At 38.4% G+C, this 22,672-nt stretch overlaps 1 protein-coding gene across 1 annotated transcript in view; it reads left to right on the top strand.

Annotated features, from left to right (window-relative positions):
- The window catches only part of abcg1 (ATP-binding cassette, sub-family G (WHITE), member 1), a 45,146-nt gene that overhangs the window by 14,083 nt on the left and 8,391 nt on the right, over positions 1 to 22,672 (top strand). The window contains exons 3-8 of the mRNA XM_067364912.1: positions 8,113 to 8,230; positions 8,695 to 8,827; positions 11,893 to 11,943; positions 12,589 to 12,734; positions 19,092 to 19,215; positions 19,314 to 19,428. Of these exons, the coding sequence (XP_067221013.1) occupies positions 8,113 to 8,230; positions 8,695 to 8,827; positions 11,893 to 11,943; positions 12,589 to 12,734; positions 19,092 to 19,215; positions 19,314 to 19,428 (687 nt within the window). The remainder of the gene's footprint in view (positions 1 to 8,112; positions 8,231 to 8,694; positions 8,828 to 11,892; positions 11,944 to 12,588; positions 12,735 to 19,091; positions 19,216 to 19,313; positions 19,429 to 22,672) is intronic.

Genomic DNA, 22,672 nt, shown 5'->3' on the forward strand with positions numbered 1-22,672 from the left:
CTCCCCCTCCTCCTTTGGTATTTTTACCTCGGCTGATCCCTCATGTTTTAGTAGTACCTCCTAGATTTCACTCTGAGAGAGCCGTCTGAGCAGCATGGACAAACCTGAGGTGTTTGCCAAGGATGCCTATTAGCTGTGGCTCAATTATCCAATGAGATCTGCTTCATAGGTCAAAAAAAAAAAAAAATAGCTGCCTGTAACATTGGAATGGAATCAGTGTTGTTTTCAGTTGCACTTTTGATTAGTATTGCAGTAAAGCAGCTGAAGTATAGGCCACAGTAATAAGCACTTATCAAGCTCTTTCCCACCCAGCCCCAACCAAAGCTTCTTTCACTGGGCTGTCACAAATAGATAAAGAGGCACTGAACCTGGACTGTAACAAATAGATAAGGAGTTACTTCTAAATAACAGTACGATAAATTGTCGCCAAAACATCTAGGCATGACACAAATTTTCTACTGCGCTCTCAAGTTCAAAGCGTTTCTCTACATGAAGCATAGACTTAATTCAAGCCACAAAAATACATGTATTACTAAAAAGAAATGAGAAATGCACATTGTGCAATCTTTCAACCTGTGGAGAAATATTTTAACAACGATTTGGAACAAATATGACTGGTATGATGGTAATTTAGTGGAAAAATTTGTGAGTGGTGCTCTGTGGGATTTTGAACAGCCAGTGTGCGTACACAGAAAACTGTGTATTCAAAATTCATCAGTCCTAATGGTTCTTCAGTGGTCTAACCAACAAACAGCAACAGACAATTTGTCGGATCAATGTGTTACCCCTGTCGGAATTATTTTGGTGTTGTTTGGCGCTTGTTTGGCGATGATGGAACATGTTCAAGTAGCGTTGCCAACCACTCCATATATTACAGAATTGTCCCATATTTAAAGGTGCAGAACAAAGTTTTTCCCATATATAGACAGTAGTGTATTATAGGGCATATGCAAACAGTCTGTGTATGTCCAACCTGAATATGAGAGACCATACGTGTATCAATAGCCGTTCATTAAATGCTTTAAAGTCAAGCAGAATCCTCTCCCAGCTGGCCGTTCCCACTTCACAGCATACGGGACTCGTTCTAGTGGCTATTCCCTTTCACTGTAAGCGTTTCGATTTTAGTTTGGGACGAATACAGACAACGTGATTATTGTTCATGAGACCAACATCCAGCCATGCTAGAAATGGTGTGTTCAAGTCCTCCTGGGAAGTTCGTATTAACCAGGTGGGAAGTTACGTTTATGACGTCAGGTAAGCAAGATGAGCAATATGGCGGTGTACCTTCTCTTAATTAACTACACAAAAATACAGCAAGGTCTTTAAATTCTTCTTCCAGAAAATGAAGAACAAAGAATATGCATCATGTGTGTTTTGCTTTTTAATGTTTAATGTTAATGTCTTTATCATTACATATTATATTGTGAAGTTATATTACAATGCCATTACATTTTTGTGCAGGGAATTAACTTTTTAACTTAACTTAAATAACTTGACATAACTTGAATGCGCCAAAAAAGGGAAGTCGTTCATGTTCATGTTGAATTTTTTTTTTTTTTTTTTAACCTAAGTAAATTTTATTATATGATAGATTAAACTTGGACCTCATTATTGTTAATCTTTTTTCACAGAAACACAAAATGACCAATAAAGTCTCAAACACAACGAACAGCCCATACTAATTTTCTAAGTTCTTTAGAATATAAAAAATATGCATTTCCATTCTTACATGGTTCTGAATGGTTCGAGTCCCCGGTCGTGGAATGTCTGAGAATTGACATACTGTGGTACATCTGGTGATTGTCCATGTCGGATGCGTGTGTCGTTCGAGTGTGAATTGGCCTTGCCACACTGTAGGAGTGTGACCTTAATTTTCTGATACTGCCAAAAAAATGAGATTCGTCACAAAGATCATTAGCTTGCTGTGGTTGAACGTCACACTGGGCGATCAAAGACAATTTGACACTATGACAAAAGACATATTTTACAATCCCAGAAATTTGTCTCAGGTGCCAAAATTTTTGGCAAACATTATACAGTGTGCAAGATCAATGCAAAGTTCTGCACTGCCATATTTCGTATCAGTGAAAAGGTACTTTATATACTATGGTTGATTGACCTTATAAGACATTGAATGATTAACATGTTCTAAAGTACTTCAAAGTATACCATGGTATCAGCATGTGCATGTTTTTAAAAAACATGGTTATTGCACATGGTAAATGTCTAAACACAAAAATACCCCAAAACTAGTAGGGTACAACGGGGCTTAATCGTTAGCAAAGGGGCGGTCACACCTCACTTTTCGTTCCATTGACTTCCATTCAAACGCATGCGAATGCGTCAGACTGGAAACGCAAGCTCGTGCGAAAAATTTCGCATTTCGCTGCGTTCCAAACTTCAAGTTTGGTGAACTCTGACCTGCGAATTCGCATCACTTGAAGACATGCGACCAGTAGAAGATCGATTCGTCATGGCATGACCTCTTGGCTGAATTAAAAGAATTATATTTTTGCAGAGTAGGTTCTATATTTTTACATTTTGAATGCATTACTTTAAGTTATGTGTTGAATTCATGTTTATAAAAAAGACGTTGTAGACCATGACGTCATATCACGACCGTTACAGCATCCGAATAAATTTCGCTCATTCAAAGTCTAGTGTGACCGCGGGGCTAAAGGCGCCTTTGATGTTATTTTCCTCTAAACCACTAGATGGCATAAAAACTTGTCGCAGCACTTTCCTAAACATCCGTATTTAAAATTGCACATGTAAATTTGTCTGATCCTTGACGGGATCGCAGGCAGCAACGCAAAGTTGATTTTGAGGTAGTTTGATCTAATATTTGATGTTTTTTAAATGTTGCTGATTTAAGTAGCAAATAAGAATCCATTAACTAATGTATTTGTATTTTCAGACAAAGGTCTTCTTAATGATTTTCAGTTTTGTTAAATAGGCTATTATGGGATCTCCTTCAATGCTTTCAGAATCTTTACTTTTTAAAATAATTTTGTTTCTGTATTTTTAAAATCTATTTTTATATTTTATATATAAAAATATATATCACATAGGCCTATTTTAATGACAGTATATTTACTGAACAAAAATTAATTATTTATGTTTCAAAATAAACAGAAAATAGTACAAACTTTGCTAAAGTTATTCTTTTGAACAAGTGTCATTATTAAAAACATATTTTAGCTGAAGTATTTGTATAAATACTGTGTGCCTTTTACCCCATACTGGCCCCCCTCACCACCTCATACATTTATAAGATTTTTAAACAAAATGAACCACTGCATGATTTTCCTTTTTTTTTTTTTCTTTTTTTTTTTCACACAAGATATGTTGCTCCATCAATGTTCAGTACAAACATATATATTTTTCCTGCAATCATATACTTTGAGAGTAGTGAAAAGCACAGTTTTTCTTATGGTGTGCCTTTAGCCCCGTTGAACCCTACTATTGTGTTTTTGGTCATGATTTTATGGTGTTACCATGGTATTTTGGAAAAATACCATGCATCATGTTTTTCTTGGAAGTGGCATGTATGTAAATACCAGGATATGTAAATTTCAGTACCATAGAACTATTCAAAGTACCACTAAATAAAATCTGATTCCAGGACTATGCCGTGGTATACTGCCATAAGACTTTTTTAATATGAATTGTGTAAAATAACATTTAATGTAAACCATACAAAATCATAGCAATATGACGGTAGTTATTTGTTTGTGTAGACAGTATGATCAGGTTCTAGTATTTTTTTGTTTGTTTGTTTGTTTTGTATTTGATATGGTTTTTATATAGTCATAAAATACATAAACCATTTTGTTTTAGTCTGTCCACCTTATTCTTAAACACAGAAGTAAGCGATTTCCTGTGAATATGCGATACGTCCGATTGATTAACCCCTGCAGGTAAAATACTTAGGAAAACAAAGTGCACTTAATGGTTAAACTATTGTGCTACAAACCAGTGTTTTTATGATTATGATAAATTCAAATAAAATGAAATAACTGGAAATAGCTATGCAACACAGAAAAAGCTTTGCACATTCAAGTTAAAAATGGCTTTTGTTAAAAATGAGGTGGATAAGACAAAGTCATATAAAGCCGAAAGTTTCCGTCATGCATTAGATAATTGTGGGGGGATAAAAAGGGGTTCTGTGTAATCCTGTGAGGAGGTGCTTCTAGCGGCTGAAATCATAATGACTCACTGTGGTTCTTTTGCTGCCATAATCATGGACCAGTGGAAGGCTCTGTGCAAATGAACATGAATGTTAAGTACATTGCAGATGCTTTGTAAAATTATTTGGTTACGTAGGATGTGAATGTTTGCTAGCACTTCATTTGTCTATTGGTCAAACTTCCATCTAACCCTGCAGGTCAATTTTTGTTTGCCATGTGATTTGAATGTTTTTTCAAGCAGTTTCAAAAACCAACTCCAAACAAACTTCATTTTGGCCTGATTTTGTTGGAAATTATGTCACACTTGAAGTATTGCTTGAAGTATATCGGGCCTAAAGTACCTACTGTAGTGGTGCAAATGAAACAGTGATGCTATGTATATTTTATGTATATACCAGTGTTTGTGTTTCGGTTTCTTCCTCATGCACACTTGGTCATGACTCAAAGTAACCCCCGCGTCCCTCGTGGCCAGGAAAAGCTCTCTCCTCTGTTGACATGCAGCACATCAGGTGCACCAAGCAAGATCATCCTGCCTTTATTTGCTAACCAACTGGCTTCACCTAGAGACCACACCTTTTCATTTCAGAAATAGTGTGATGCACCTTTCTAAAGTGGTGGGGTTACTATAGTGCACAATCAGGGGGAGAAGCCCTGGGATCCTGCACTAAAAGAGGACAGAGAAGGTCAGAGGTATTTGTGTATTGCTCTGACGGATTGTAAGCACAATCCAATTAAGCTGGCAGCCACTGCAATCAACTGGATTAGCATCTCAGCCTCAGCTATTGGATAAATAACAGGTTACAATCGGTCATCCTGTATAGATGTCCTCTTTTCAGTACACAAAATATGAGTCATCATTGCTCAACTAGTGCCAACTGAATTCATTTTTTTTTTTTTTTTTTTACACTTAATTGCATGTTAATTGTAGTTTAAATTTATTGTAAATGCACTTAGCTGAACTTTAGAGTCAGACATAAGTGCATATTTATGTGTAATTTATTAAACTTTTACTGTTAATAAACCTCTATTGTCTTTGAAATATGAGTAAAGTGCTCTGTCTCATACTGATAAGTATTTATGGTAAACTAAAATATATTTTAATGTAATTTATATCAATGTCGTAACCATGCCTTGAACATTGGGGGAACCAAAGTTTTTTTTTGTTTTTTTTTCAGGTCTAGTGTAGTTATGAGTTATGAAGTAGTCTCAACTATTTGCACACACACACACACACACACACATATATATATATATATATATAAAGGGATGTGCAACGATTAATTGTGATTAATCGTTTGCAAAATAAAAGTCTTTGTTTACATAATATATGTGTGTGTTCTGTGTTCTGTATATATTTTAGAAAAAATTTTACATTTATATATAAAATATTTATATTTATATGTACTATAAATAAATAAATATATATATATATATATATATATATATATATATATATATATATATATATATATATATATATATATATATATATATATATATATATATATGTATTTAAACATGCATATATTTCTTAAATTTATACATGTATGTGTGTGTATTTATATATACATAATTATTATACACAGACCACACACAACTATTACGTAAACACAGACGTAACGATTAATCATGATTAATCGGTGCACACCCCTAATATATATATATATATATATATATATATATATATATATATATATATATATATATATATATATATATATATATATATTTTTTTTTTTTACTCTTCAGTTAAATAGAAACTGTTCTTGCATGAATGAAAATAGCTGATGAGAGCGTTTTCAAGATGGTCGGCGAGTGAACTGACTTGCCTGAACATGGACATTGCTTTATTTCCATAACTTTAAGATTTCATATCAAAAGTGCAGTTAAACAAATGCTTGTTTCCTAGTTATTTTGCATGCTGGTTTCAAACATTATGATGAAGAACATTTTTAGCACATCAAGTTAGCACATTTCAGTTTCATGGATGATTTTGTGTATTAAATTTGTGCCAAAAAAGTCTTGTGTTAAAAAAAAATGTGACAGTATATCCTGCTATAGGGTCAAAAATTTGACGATGCATTTGAACACTTTATTAAAGGTGCAATATGCAATTTTATTGCAAAACTTAAAGCTTTTTAAGCTTAAAGCTTTTTAAAATTAATTGCATGCCATTTATCAACACAAGCCATCCAGCATTTAATATGATATTCTAAAATCGATCTATCTTACTGCAGTGTGTAACAGTGTCTCACAGCAGCCGCAGAGCGAACGCACAGAGTAACGTTATAACATTTTCAACCATAGACTGTAAACAAATATGGACGTAGTGTCCGTGACGTCACCCGTAGATTTCTGAAGAGCATTTTTTAAATGAAAATGAGGCAGCTGCCATCTTAGCAGTGCATCACCGCACGTCACTCCCAGATAACTGAAAATCTCAGGAACAAAACTTTTAGCCAATGCCACGATCCAGCAACGTGTGTTCTGTTTATCTTCCGCATGCGTGCACATCATAGACTGTAAAAAAAAAATGTACATGTACAAAGACGCACATCTGTCTTGAGTATCACAGCAAGCCATATTATTTTATAATTGTATATATTATTATTTTATAATTGCATAAAATAATCCTGAAAAAAAAAAAAAGCACAAACACGGCAGAGGTGCCAAATTCAGCGGCTGGAATTAGCTGAGGTAACATGACGGCTCACAGACAGCAGCGGCAAACCTGTCAATCAAGTGACCACGGCCTTAATTATGCAGAACTTGAAGGCTTAATATAATTTAAACGGATGAGTTATAAAAATATTCCCCCCCCCTCAGAGTTGTCATAAAGGGCAAAATTAGCTATAAAGACCAAAACCACAATTTGATCCAGGCTGTAAACATGTTTTTTTCTGCTGTGAAGTTTAACATGGGGGTCAATGAGATTCTGCTCTCTTTTGGAGCCTGTCCCTAGCGGCCAGTCAATGAATCGCAGTTTGTCACTTCTGTATTGACTTCATGAGAAACTGGGGGAGGTTGCCGCTTGTTTTCAACACACTAAAATGTATCTAATATGACAGAGCTGCGTTTCTTCATACTCATGACTGGAAAAACGGAAGCAGCGCCGGCGACTGTGGCATAATAAAAGTCCCGCTGCTCGTGAGACGTGTGTTGATCAATCACTCCAGCTCCTCGTTCAGCTCCACAACACTCGCTCCTGCTCTGCTTCATACTACAGTAACGTTAATAATCACATCCATGAACATGATTTCTCTCCGAGTCCAATCCCAATTTTATTCCACCATCCGTTGAGGTGAAGACCACATGAATAGGCCTCTAGCGACCTCTAGCAGACAGAAAATATTACATATTGTACCTTTAACTTAGTGGGACATGCCCATCTTATCGAATGCAGCCAAAAAGTTTTATGAACTAATACAATTTTTAATAATAAGCTATAAGTAAACGTTCAAATACTCTAGTGTATATTAGTCAAGAACCTAAAGAGCAATGTTGCTTACAAATCTGCACACAAAGCTGGCGTAATATGGTGAAGAATGCATTATACACCTTGACAAAAGAAAATATATAGGGAGTGGAGAAGGGTTATAGCATCAGCCCATTATTCTTTTAAAGTTATAGACAAAAAGGTACGCTGAGAGGAAAAGGTCAGATAGAGGTAAGAACAGGGTTTATCCAAAGATACTCAAACAGCAAACAGATTCAATCACCTGGAAAATTTCAGAAACCCAACGGTGAACAAACAAATAACCCTTTCACCTGACCATTATGTAAGCAGGAGAATTTGAATGGGATTTTGGCAGGTTCATTACATGATTGGGAGGAACAGCTCAGGTTGTTCATTGTGCTTATTGTCCTTACTGTGGAAGGTTTCTCACAAGGCCGCCTCTTTCTCTGTTCCACCTTGTGTCAGGTTACAAGACCCTTTTGAAAGGGATCTCTGGGAACTTCACCAGTGGAGCTTTGGTGGCCATAATGGGACCCTCGGGAGCTGGGAAGTCTACATTAATGAACATTCTAGCAGGTTATAGGTTAGTATGACCACATGAAGCATCCTAACTCTTTTACATTTTGGCAAATTGGTAACCCGTTAAACATGATAGTGTTGTGCAATAATTTCTCCTCATATAGAACCTTTTTGACATAAAGGGTTCTTTAAAATTGAGTCTAGAACCCCATTAAACCCTTTTTCTAAGTGTGCAAAACCCAACTCTCAGTGGAGCATAAGCATGTTGATACAGTCATCTTGCTTCTTTTTGTATCTTCTGTTGAAATCTGTTCATTATTTAAATGTATTCTTTTTTTGGATACTTTTATGCAAAGCAATTTACAAATGAAGAATGCCTGAAGCAGTCTGTCTCAGTGTTAACATGGAATGAATACAGCAATTACTTCAAATGTGGGGCATATAATGATCATTTACCACTAAATGGTGGTTATAAATTTGTTAACATTACAAAAGACAGTATATGTGAAGATGTGCTTTATGACACAGGGAAACAGGCATGAAGGGGGAGATCTTGATAAATGGGCAGCCCAGAGATCTGCGATCTTTCAGGAAAGTGTCCTGCTACATCATGCAGGATGACATGTTACTGCCACACCTCACCGTACAGGAAGCCATGATGGTACGTGTCTGCTGAAATCATATCACTGAGCTGCATCAAGTATCTGTTGCTAAAAGCACTTGAGTAAAGTTTCTACATTTATTTGTACATATAACATATTACAAAGGTTAAAAAAAAGCTATATAAAAATGCTACTAAAGAACTAAATGTAATTTGTCATGACTGTCTATGGCTCTGACACCAGATATTAAACTGAATGTCCTAAAATTTTTTATGTAAAAGTTACATTTCTTGTCAGACGTGATGACCATAAAACTAATGGCTGCTCTGAAGGTCTATCCTGTGAAAAAGAAGTACACGTTAGCATACCTTTAAAAAGAGCACTTATTACAGAAATAATATACTTTAATGCAATATACCAGCCTGGTCTCACTGTAAATGCTTAATACGTAACTTTCAAAGACACAAAAGGTAAATTTTTGTACGTTTAGAAAGGTGCTAAAACGTAATTATAGCACTAAAACGTAAAAATACTTACGTTTTTACAGCAAAAAAACGTAAAATATTTATGAATCTATGTCATAAATATATAATGTATAATTTCCATTGTATCGTTTTGTAGATAAATATAAGATCCCTAAACCCCACCCCAAACCTGAACATACCAAAGAATAAAACATAATGGACAGAAATGTGTAGGAAAATGACAATTTTAGTAAAAATATAACATTAAAATGATATTTTGAGCCGCTAATCCTACACCTACCCATAACCATTTCTTAAAACTATGTAGCCTACTGTTATAAATAATACCAGACAAACAAGCATAATCACAGTAATTTGAGATTGTGAAAATGTAAAAGTGGAACCAAAAGTAGTTCAAATGATGATGAGTTGCAGTCGCAGTCCTCTCTACAGAGCAGAATTTAACTTATTAATCCATAAAAATATGAATCGGCTTCTCTCCATGAAGGCGTGCGCTCATTTAAAATGTCAATCCGTGAAACACGGCATGTTGCAAGCTGTAATGAAGCAGGTGAGAACCAATGAGCGTTTGATATCAGTGCCGTAAACTATGCCGTAACGTTTCTCGAGGGCGCAGCTTTCAAATTTGAATCATAAGAGTGCAGGCTTTGACCGTGACGGTCACTGCTGAGAATGAAGATGAAGATTGATGGATAAAAGGCTGAATTCGGATCTATTCCTTACAAACATATGGATTCCAATATGGAGTACAGCAAACAAATACAATTGATGTGATTTGTGAATTTATGTTGTGTATCTTATGGTTGTATTGTCAGGAGCTGCATAGGAGAAAACGCCTTCTGTGTCTCACAGCAAACAAACTAAATATTACCATATGGTCAAACAATTACAGAAATTTTATTCATAAGGTTTCAAATTGTAGTCTTGTTTAACATTTTGTACGAGTTTGCAGCACAAGTCATGAACAGAAATGTTATTTTCATATTAAGTAGATGAGTAAACTGCATTCAATAAATTTGACTAAAAACATGTATTGATATGACAATTGAATACAACAGATTTAAAACATTAATGCCACAATTTTAATATTAATACATGGGAATTCATATACATTCACTCTTTACGTTAAATTATTTACATTTTATTGCTGTTAATATGTATGTATTTTTATGTTTTAGTGCTATAAATACATCAGTGTTGTACGTTTTTGTGTGTATGAAAATGCAAGTAAATGTACGTGTGGTTGAACCACACTTTACGTAAAAATACACACATGTATTCTCATGAGATCACATTGAATATATTTGTGTGAACTGAATATAACGAATTTGTTCTCGTAATTTAACGACTTTTTTTCTCGTAATTTAATGACATTATTCTCATCATTTTATCTCGACTTTTTTCTCGAAATTTTTTCTTGATATTTAACAACTTTAATCTCAAGATTTTTTTTTTTTTATTATTATTGCTTGGCCCTAATCCTCTTCCGTACTAAAACTATGTGTAATTACAGATATGTTTAAATACATGACATACATACAATTTTATTTTAGTTAACCATAAATGGTTGTAAGTACATTCAGCAGTATATTTTAACCAAAAAGTACTATTTACGTCTTTAAAGCACTCTTTAATTCAGCTAATTGAATTTAACATTAAAATTAAACTTTAGTGCATTTAATAATTTAATTTCAATGAACACAGAATTAAGCATCAGAAAACATTATATTCAGTTCACACAAATATATTCAATGTGATCTCATGAGAATACATGTGTGTATTTTTACGTAAAGTGTGGTTCAACCACACGTACATTTACTTGCATTTTCATACACACAAAAACGTACAACACTGACGTATTTATAGCACTAAAACATAAAAATACGTACATATTAACAGCAATAAAATGTAAATAATTTAACGTAAAGAGTGAATGTATATGAATTCCCATGTATTAATATTAAAATTGTGGCATTAATGTTTTAAATCTGTTGTATTCAATTGTCATATCAATACATGTTTTTAGTCAAATTTATTGAATGCAGTTTACTCATCTACTTAATATGAAAATAACATTTCTGTTCATGACTTGTGCTGCAAACTCGTACAAAATGTTAAACAAGACTACAATTTGAAACCTTATGAATAAAATTTCTGTAATTGTTAAATTAATATAGTTGTATTATATAAGTTAAATTTATAATTATTTTACATGTGCTTTAGTATGTTAATCAGAATAAGTATACTTATTTAAAGCATAACAAAAGATTATAAAAATAGAAGGATTTAAAATGTACTTTAAAGTAAAACTTTAATGAGCTTGTATGAAAAGTGTACACTTCAATACAGAACACTTCTTTTTAGCAAGGGTAGATGAAATTGTAAAGAGTACATCCATCCACCCCCACCCCCATCATTAAATAAAAGTACAAGTACTCCTCGTTACCTCATGGTAAATGTAACATACACAGACAAACAAAAAACAAAACATGTAATCAGCTGTCACAGCTCGTTTCACTGGAATACGTCTCATGTAATTGCAGTTGTTGTGTTGTTGAGTTCATGCAAATCCCTCTGTTAGCTTTAGTTGTACCGGCTAATGCTCATCATGATCTTAATCGCTCACTTTCCCTTCTCAGGTATCAGCTAATCTCAAACTCCAGGAAAAAGATGAAGGCAGACGTGAAATGGTAAGTGAGAAGCGTGTGAAGTGTCCCACCCGATGTATGTACGGCTTAGTCTTTGTGATAAAGCTCATCATTGATTGGCTATAATAAGGTTGTTGCATGACAGGATGTTGTTTCTGGAACATGTCCTATATGTTAAACGTGTACACTACCATTCAAAAAATTTTAAGATTTTTTCGTTCTAGGATTCGTTCTATTCATCAAAGTATCATAGAAAAATGTATCACGGTTTCCACAAAAATATTAAGCAGCTCAATGTTCAACTTTGATAATAATAAGAAATATTTGTTGAGCAGCAAATCAGCTTATTAGAATGATTTCTGAAGGATCATGTGACACTGAAGATTGGAGTAATAATACTTAAAATTCAGCTTTGATCACAGGAATAAATTACATTTTAAAATACACTGAAATAAAAGCTAATTTAAATACTAATAATTCATAATATAACAGTTTTTCAGTATTTTTGATCAAATAAATGCAACATTGGTGAGCATTATTATTATTTTTATTTTATTTTTTTTTCAAAAATATTAAAAAAGTATTACTGAATGCAAACTTTTGACCGGTTGTGAAGATATGTATGTGCATGTGCTGTCCTTATTCCAGTACATGTTGATGCACACATGACATGCTGTGTTGTTTTAGGTACGGGAAATCCTGACTGCACTCGGCTTGTTAGAATGTGCAAAGACACGCACATCCAACCTGTCCGGAGGCCAGAGGAAGCGTTTGGCCATCGCCCTGGAGCTCATCAACAACCCACCCGTCATGTTTTTTGATGAGCCTACTAGGTGAGCACCCTCCATGTACACACATTACACTGTAAAATAAATAAACCCATGAACCAGCTGTGGTTGCCAGAACTTAAGGAACATTTTAGACTGTGTAAAACTGTGTATTTCATTAAAGGTGCAGTAAGCAATTTCATAGAAACATTATTGATATTTTAAACCAACACAAACAAACACACCCCTCCCTTCATTGCTCCGCCCACAAAATGCACAAATACACAAGGCAAGAGTGGATGTCTCTTTATCATAGCCGAAACATAGCAACATAATGCAGCGACTCTCAAAACTGCCCTATTACTAGAGCTAACATTACAACAACAGCATATTTTGCAGCTGTGAAACAGCAAAACGTCTCGGTTACGTATGTAACCCTCGTTCCCTGAAGGAGGGAACGGAGACGTACGTCAGTAGTGACCGACGAATTGGGATATCGCTTAGAGAGCCCTATCATCTTCGTGTAAACTAAAACAAGCCAATGGAATTGGCGTGCGATATTTGCATAATGCGCACCGCCCCCGACAGGTGTATATAAATAGGAAGCAGATGCAATCGCACTCTGTTTTTCGCTGAGGAGACAACTGGTGTCCGCACTACAGCGAGGGTACAGAAACTGTGGCGACGGGACGTACGTCTCCGTTCCCTCCTTCAGGGAACGAGGGTTACATACGTAACCGAGACGTTCCCTTTCAGTCGGTCACGTTCGACGTACGTCAGTAGTGACCGACGAATTGGGATCCCAACTAAAGCGCCACAGTTACGAAACCCCTTCCAGTGCCCAGCACAAGCTCAGCCGCCCATAGCACCGGCTGGCGGTGAAGGGGGCGAGCTTACACCGAGAGAGTCTACTGCTGTCTAACCACTACCCACTAAGTAAACTAGACACACTGGGGAAGCGAACCCGTAAGGGACGCTGCGGAAACCACTACCTACCCAATGGGGGAGGAGTTTACGTGGGAATGCACATATGGACTGGCCCGTTGGGGCAGTACGCATATGGAGTCCCTGGGATGGCTCCACCTGGTTAGGGGGAGACTCATCTGACAGGTGACAGCAGAGCTGGCTCTGCTAAGGGAAAGACACGGACTCGGCCCGTAGGGAGTTTTAAACCGTGGAAAATACACATATGGGACCGCTCACGTAGAGGGGTCACGACATATGGGCCCCAGCCAACAGACAGCGTCAGCGACGGATGTAGGCCTGGCATCAGACACTCCGCAATGTCCGAGCCGAAGGGGGAGGCGGAGGAACTCGACAGGGTTCGCCAAGCGGTCTCATATGAAGCAATCCGAGCGGCGTTACCGCGGCTGCAGATGCCCTATGCCCCAGGAGCCTCTGAAAATCTTTCAGTGGAGCCGCTGTCCTGCACTTGAGCGAGCTCAGGCAGTTCAACACCGACTGGACGCGCACCTCGGTGAGACGCGCAGTCCGTGCGACCGAGTCTAGCTCGAGACCGAAACAAGAGATTCTCTACCCGGGGGCGAGTTTGCTCTTGTCCCAGTTGACCTGAAGACCCAACCGGTTGGGAGCTACAACCATGTCGGGTAGGACTTTGTACTGACATGCCCGACCCTCGAACGCAGACCGACCTAGGAAGGGTCTGTGTCGAGGCAGAATCGAGACATGAAAGTATGCGTCCTTCAGGTCTATTGCTGCAAACCAATCCTGGGGACGGTCCAGGATTAGCCGTAGCCCACCGCCCTTTTACGGTACAATGAAGTAGGGGCTGTAAAACCCCGACTTCATATCGGCTGGAGGGACCGGCTTGATTGTGCCCTTCGCCAGGAGGACAGCAATCTCCACCCGGAGAACAGGAGCACTGTCCAACGACACCGGAGTGAAGTGGACAGCCCTGAAGACCGGGGGACGCCGGGCGAACTGAATCGCATAGCCGAGTCTGATAGTACGAATGAGCCAACTGGACAGGCTGGGGAGCGTGCTCCATGTTTCCAGACACTGAGCCAGCAGGACCAAAGGCACCACAGACGCACCGGGGGTGGGGCAGCAAGGCAGAGAGGGACCCGACCCGGACGGCTTGGGGGCGGCCCGGAGTGGGGTCAGACTCTGCGAGGCAGCAGTGTGCATGGGAGACGGCGCACGGGACGCGGTCTGCACCATCACACTGCCACCTGCTGGCGAATGGGGAGGAGCTGACAGCAGCGAGGCGGAGCCTGGCACACTGGCAGACACCCCCTGTTGTGACCTGGAGTTTGAGGAAACTGCTCCTTTTGTGGCAAAGTGGGTACCGCTGGACTCCGGAGAGCCAGCGGCGGTAGATGGACAGCCGCCACAAAATCCCCCCCGGCCCTCCTCCGGGGGTGGGAGAGCAGATGGAATACTCTCCCAAGGGCAGGAACCTTCCGCTCCAGGTCGCCCGTCTCAGGGCCGAGTTTTCCCCGACCGCTTGCCACCTGGCTGGCAGAGACGGGCTGGGCACCACGTCCGCGCCCGGCACCCTGCTGTTTGGCTGGTGTAGGCTGCTGCTTTGCCAACTTAGCAGGGGCGGAGGAAGACGCAGGCGGGCGCCCTCGGCGACGAGCGGGCTGAGGCTGAGCCACGGGCGGCTGGGTGGAGGCAGCAGCGGACCGCCGTGGCATGACATGTCTGATAGCCTCAGCCTGCTTCTGTGCAGCGGAGGACTGTTGGGCACAGCTCTCCACCGCGTCGCCGAAAAGGCCGACCGGAGACACGGGGGAATCCAGGAACCGATGTTTGTCGGTCTCCCTCATGTCTGCCAAGGTCAGCCAGAGGTGGCGTTGCTGGGCTACCAGAGTAGACATCGCCTGGCCAACAGAACGCGCTGTCACTTTCGTTGCCCGGAGGGCAAGGTCAGTGGCAGCGCGCAGCTCCCAAGCAGCTGTTGGTCAGGACCTTCCTGGGGCATCTGCGACAGCGCTTTTGCCTGATAGACCTGCAAAAGGGCCACCGCGTGCAGGGCAGAGGCAGCCTGCCCACAGGCACTGTAAGCTTTCTCAGTCAGACCGGCTGAGAATTCACAGGCCTGGGACGGGAGACGCGGCTCACCGCGCCAGCCAGCGGCCGTTGGACACAACTGCGTCGCAACAGACCGCTCGACTGGCGGGATCTTCGCGTACCCCTGGCTAGCCCGCCGTCCAGGGAGGTGAAGGCGGACGAGGGACCAGGCCCTGTACGAGCCCCAAGCGGAGCTTGCCAAGACCTGGTCACCTCATCGTGTACTTCCGGGAAGAAAGGCATTGGGGGGGACGCTGGATTTGACCAGCGTGACCCCCCGCCAAGTACCAATCGTCCAACCGAGATGGGCCGGGACAGGGTGGAGGGTTCCACTCAAGCCCGACGCACAAGGCGGCCCGGGAGAGCACAGCCGTAAGCTCGGGATCCGACTCGGGCAACGCTACCGTCCCGGGCGGCAGCGCGTCCGAATCCTCCCCCGAGGACTCAGGCTCACCTTCCGATGCAGCGATCGACATCTGATCCGCCGCCGGCACACCAAAGGTAACGGCTGGACAGTCCGTAGAGGGCCCAGCGGAAACCAACGGTGGCACGATGGGTTGCGGTGCTGATGAGGCGGCAGGGGCCCGAGGAGCGTTTCCGCTCGGCGGGGAAGCCCTGACCGTAATCCTCCGGTCACCCTTCCTATACAGCGCCGTACCGTCATTCCGGTTCCCGGGGCCGGAAAAAACGGTCGTACGCGGCATAGGAGAGGGGACCCCCGCTTCCTGAGACTTCAGGAAGGAGAGTCTCGACCTCAGCATCGCGATAGTCATGTTCCCGCAATGGGAACATGAACCATCCACAAAAGCTGCTTCAGCGTGCAGAATGCCCAAACACGAGATGCAACGATTGTGCCCATCAGCAGGGACCAGGGAACGACCGCACCCATTAACGCACAGACGAAATGACATACTGTCAGGGTTCGTCTGTAAAGCTCTTTTAGAAGGGGAAGTCAACTCACTCGTGCTGAAGCACCCAGGGAGCGACGCGATGTGTCAGGTACACCACTCCCTGACACACCGAGGAACCGGCCCAAATCGCTACACACGCACACGCTCTTTGTGTTGCTGTGAAAACAGCAGTTTTCGAGCTTATAGCTCAGCTCCTCGGAGACTCGCGACCTTGCTGAACGTGCCCTTTCACCAGCACTGAAAGCTCGCTGTAAATCCTCTTCTGAGGCAATGTTTTAGAATAAAACAAACGAAGAAAGGAGTCTTCTAAAACAGGACACCAGTGAATGGCTCCGAAGCGAAAGACAGAGTGCGATTGCATCTGCTTCCTATTTATATACACCTGTCGGGGGCGGTGCGCATTATGCAAATATCGCACGCCAATTCCATTGGCTTGTTTTAGTTTACACGAAGATGATAGGGCTCTCTAAGCGATATCCCAATTCGTCGGTCACTACTGACGTACGTCGAACGTGACCGACTGAAAGGGAACCAGTGTTACTCACATATGAAGCAGAAAAAGCAGACGCAACATCTGAGTCCATTTTCAGGCCTTCCCGCTTGGATCTCTCCAGCTCTGGAAAGCTTTTCTAATATTAACGCGGGTCCTAAAGTTCTTGCCTGATCATAACCCTTCTTTTTCCAGTGATTTTCCTCTGAGCTTTTCTTTTGTAATGTCTCTCGGCCACGTCTCTTTCTACAGTCTTTCTTCTAATCTCTTACTCTCTCCTCTTCCAACATGAGTGGACTGCTGATTGGCTACAAGTGTATGGTGGTGCTCGGTCTGATCCACTTTCAACAGCATTTCTCAGAAATCAATTACTGCAACTTTAACTGATATAATGTTGCTATTATATCTAAAATAATATCTAAAATCTGTTAGCTAAAAATAGCCCAAAAAATAATACAGATGGTAAAAGAGACGCATGAAAAATTAGAGATCATCACAAGTAGCTTCTCCACAAGTTGTAATAAATACTAATATATTGAAGTGCCATGCGCACAAACACAAAACCATCACACATGACACTAAAATAATGCAATAAATATTCATTTAACAAAATAAGATGCAACATTGAACCCAAATGTCCATAATTTATAACAAAAAATAACAAGAAACATATTTATTTAAATACAATCAAATGTAAATTGTCACACAGGGAATTGTGAGAATGTCAATTTTAGTTTTTTTCCATTGTAAATTATATGACTGATTGTCTTTACTTCCAAAATAAGCAGATTTAACAGTGTTTTTACAGTAAATTTGATAAAATGTCTAATTAGATCTATTACAGGTTTTTCCACTGTATGTATTAAGGGAACTTACTGTTAACCAATTAACAGTTTTACAAAAAAAAAAAAAAAAGGTATATGAAACGCGTGGCCATGAGACGAACCATCAAATTATCCAAGTGACGTTCCTGAGCCAAATATATCTCTTGTGAAAATGTGTTACCCATGAGGTTTCTCTGTTGTGTCCTTGTAATGTGGGAATGCAATTTAATTGCATATTCACTTACAGGCTTTGCCCAGACGGGATATTGTTGGACAGTTGAGACCTGGTCTCTACGGATTCTATTAAGCTTTCATTCCTCTCCCGGGATTTTACTCTCTAAGAACAAAAATGACTCTCTAATTCTCTGGAGAGCGCAAACTAAAGTCATTTCAGCATAAAACGATACTCCGTAAATCGCATTTATACGATTACCATGCCTATCCAAGGATAAACAGATTTTCCTTCATGGAAATCAAAACCATGTGGCATCAGCTTCTATAGGTTGGGTAAGAGCAGGACCATTATCATTAATATGATGTCCCAGAGTTGTGTTTGGTTAAATAGGACACTTTAATGGCTCAAAGGAATACTGTCTCCGTGTGCATTAGATAAATATCCAATCAGCAAATTGTATGTAGCATGTGCTATGATATTTGAATACACTGCTATATTGAAGGCTACAGCATTATCCTGTCCTTTAAAATGGACACTTAATCTTCCACTTTATCCATTGTCTCTGCCATCTGTGATAATTAATATGGCTTTGATATAGCGAGGTCAAGATTATGATCTAATCTCACCTCTTTAACCTTGTCTAGCCCACTGATACGAGCACTAGAGTGATATTGCGAGGATATATTGTTATATATAGCACAAATATTGCTAAATTATAATATAATATATATAAATATAATATGTAATATCAGTGTTAAGTATAGTTGAGATATTATTGTAGTTTTATAAGTATTTTAAGTGAGTTTTTATACTTAAAGTTAATGTTTCAGTAATTGTCTTGTCTTTTTGTCATTTTTATTATGTATTTATTATGTAGTTCATATATATATAGACTTAAACCTTGTCTGCATCGTAGCACCACATGTGCTACTGCTCCAACCACAAGAAGGTGCTGACTGTTATTTTCTCTCTTCTTTATCTCTTCAGTGGACTGGACAGCTCCTCCTGCTTCCAGGTGGTCTCGCTGATGAAGGCTCTTGCTCAGGGTGGACGAACAGTCATATGCACAATTCACCAGCCCAGCGCAAAAGTTTTTGAACTCTTTGATAAGGTGATCACTATTTTATACTCTGATTTATGTTTTTTTTTATGCATGCTGTTATGCAAAATACTGCCTCACACCTCATACATTGTTTGTTTTTTCTCCAGCTGTATGTCCTCAGTCAAGGCCAGTGTATTTACAGAGGAAGAGTATCAAGCTTAATCCCGTATCTCAGAGAACTGGGACTCAACTGTCCCACCTATCACAACCCTGCAGACTTTGGTAAGAAAATTACACTCTCAGTATGCAGAGGTCCAAAATTAACAAACAAACAAATAATAGTCGGTAAGATTTTTGGGATTTTTTTTTTAAATAAGTCTCTTACGCTCACCAAAGATTATATTTGGATATTTGATATATTTTGATATGTTTTGGATATTTGATCAGAAATACAGAAGAAAAAAAAAACTACTATTGTAAAATATTACAATTTGAAAGAACTGTTTTCTATGTGAATATATTGTAAAATGTAATTTATTCCTGTGATAATAGCTTAATTTTCAGCAGTAATCATTCTTATATGATTTGCTGCTCAAGAAACATACCTATGGAAGTTTGTTTCCACCATGAAATTAAAAAAAAGGTAATTGCGTACCTAGAAGCTTTTTTTCTCATAACTGCGAGATTTAAATTCAGAATTGTGAGTTATAAAGTCAGAATTGCAAATTATAGTCAGAATTGCATGATAAAAGGTCAGAATTATGAGTTATAAATTCAGAATTGCAAGTTATAATGTCAGAATTGCAAGTTATATAGTCAGAATTGCGAGATATAAAAGTAAATATATAAATATATATATATAAAGTCAGAATTGCGTAATATAAAGTCAGAATTGCGTAATATAAAGTCAGAATTGTGAGTTATAAAGTCAGAATTGCGAGTTATAAAGTCAGAATTGCTAGATATAAAAGTAAATATATAAATATATATATATATAAAGTCAGAATTGCGTAATATAAAGTCAGAATTGCGTAATATAAAGTCAGAATTGCGAGTTATGAAGTCAGATTTCGCGATAAAAACTAACAATTCTGAGAAAAACATGAATCTTTTTCCTTAACAATTGGACATTATAACTTGCAATTGCATCTTAAAGTCAGAATTGCGAGTTATAAAGTCAGAATTGCAAATTATACAGTCAGAATTGCGAGTTATAAAGTCAGAATTGCGAGTTATAAAGTCAGAATTGCGAGTTATAAAGTCAGAATTGCGAGATATAAAGTCAGAATTGCGAGATATAAAGTCAGAATTGCGAGTTATAAAGTCAGAATTGCGAGTTATAAAGTCAGAATTGCGAGATATAAAGTCAGAATTGCGAGTTATAAAGTCAGAATTGCGAGTTATAAAGTCAGAATTGCGAGATATAAAGTCAGAATTGCGAGTTATAAAGTCAGAATTGCAAGATATAAAGTCAGAATTGTGAGTTGTAAAGTCAGAATTGCGAGATATAAAGTCAGAATTGTGAGTTGTAAAGTCAGAATTGCGAGATATAAAGTCAGGATTGCGAGTTGTAAAGTCAGAATTGCGAGATATAAAGTCAGGATTGCGAGTTGTAAAGTCAGAATTGCAAATTATACAGTCAAAATTGCAAGTTATACAGTCAGAATTGCGAGTTATAAAGTCAGAATTGCGAGTTATAAAGTCAGAATTGCAAGTTATAAAGTCAGAATTGCGAGTTATAAAGTCAGAATTGCGAGTTATAAAGTCAGAATTGCGAGATATAAAGTCAGAATTGCGAGATATAAAGTCAGAATTGCGAGTTATAAAGTCAGAATTGCGAGATATAAAGTCAGAATTGCTAGTTATACAGTCAGAATTGCGAGTTATAAAGTCAGAATTGCGAGTTATAAAGTCAGAATTGCGAGTTATAAAGTCAGAATTGCGAGATATAAAGTCAGAATTGCGAGATATAAAGTCAGAATTGCGAGTTATAAAGTCAGAATTGCGAGATATAAAGTCAGAATTGCTAGTTATAAAGTCAGAATTGCGAGTTATAAAGTCAGAATTGCGAGATATAAAGTCAGAATTGCTAGTTATAAAGTCAGAATTACGAGTTATAAAGTCAGAATTGCGAGTTATAAAGTCAGAATTGCGAGATATAAAGTCAGGATTGTGAGTTGTAAAGTCAGAATTGCGAGATATAAAGTCAGAATTGCTAGTTATAAAGTCAGAATTGCGAGTTATAAAGTCAGAATTGCGAGATATAAAGTCAGAATTGCTAGTTATAAAGTCAGAATTACGAGTTATAAAGTCAGAATTGCGAGTTATAAAGTCAGAATTGCGAGATATAATGTCAGAATTGCGAGTTATACAGTCAGAATTGCGAGTTATAAAGTCAGAATTGCGAGATATAAAGTCAGGATTGCGAGTTGTAAAGTCAGAATTGCGAGATATAAAGTCAGGATTGCGAGTTGTAAAGTCAGAATTGCAAATTATACAGTAAAAATTGCAAGTTATACAGTCAGAATTGCGAGTTATAAAGTCAGAATTGCGAGTTATAAAGTCAGAATTGCAAGTTATAAAGTCAGAATTGCGAGTTATAAAGTCAGAATTGCGAGTTATAAAGTCAGAATTGCGAGATATAAAGTCAGAATTGCGAGATATAAAGTCAGAATTGCGAGTTATAAAGTCAGAATTGCGAGATATAAAGTCAGAATTGCTAGTTATACAGTCAGAATTGCGAGTTATAAAGTCAGAATTGCGAGTTATAAAGTCAGAATTGCGAGTTATAAAGTCAGAATTGCGAGTTATAAAGTCAGAATTGCGAGATATAAAGTCAGAATTGCGAGATATAAAGTCAGAATTGCGAGTTATAAAGTCAGAATTGCGAGATATAAAGTCAGAATTGCTAGTTATAAAGTCAGAATTGCGAGTTATAAAGTCAGAATTGCGAGATATAAAGTCAGAATTGCTAGTTATAAAGTCAGAATTACGAGTTATAAAGTCAGAATTGCGAGTTATAAAGTCAGAATTGCGAGATATAAAGTCAGGATTGTGAGTTGTAAAGTCAGAATTGCGAGATATAAAGTCAGAATTGCGAGTTATACAGTCAGAATTGCGAGTTATAAAGTCAGAATTGCGAGATATAAAGTCAGAATTGCGAGTTATAAAGTCAGAATTGTGAGTTATAAAGTCAGAATTGCGAGATATAAAGTCAGAATTGCGAGATATAAAGTCAGAATTGCGAGTTATAAAGTCAGAATTGCGAGATATAAAGTCAGAATTGCTAGTTATAAAGTCAGAATTGCGAGTTATAAAGTCAGAATTGCGAGATATAAAGTCAGAATTGCTAGTTATAAAGTCAGAATTATGAGTTATAAAGTCAGAATTGCGAGTTATAAAGTCAGAATTGCGAGATATAAAGTCAGAATTGCGAGTTATAAAGTCAGAATTGCGAGATATAAAGTCAGAATTGAGATATAAAGTCAGAATTGCGAGATATAAAGTCAGGATTGCGAGATATAAA

Source organism: Chanodichthys erythropterus, chromosome 17 (assembly GCF_024489055.1).
Source record: "Chanodichthys erythropterus isolate Z2021 chromosome 17, ASM2448905v1, whole genome shotgun sequence".
Lineage (NCBI taxonomy): Eukaryota > Metazoa > Chordata > Actinopteri > Cypriniformes > Xenocyprididae > Chanodichthys > Chanodichthys erythropterus.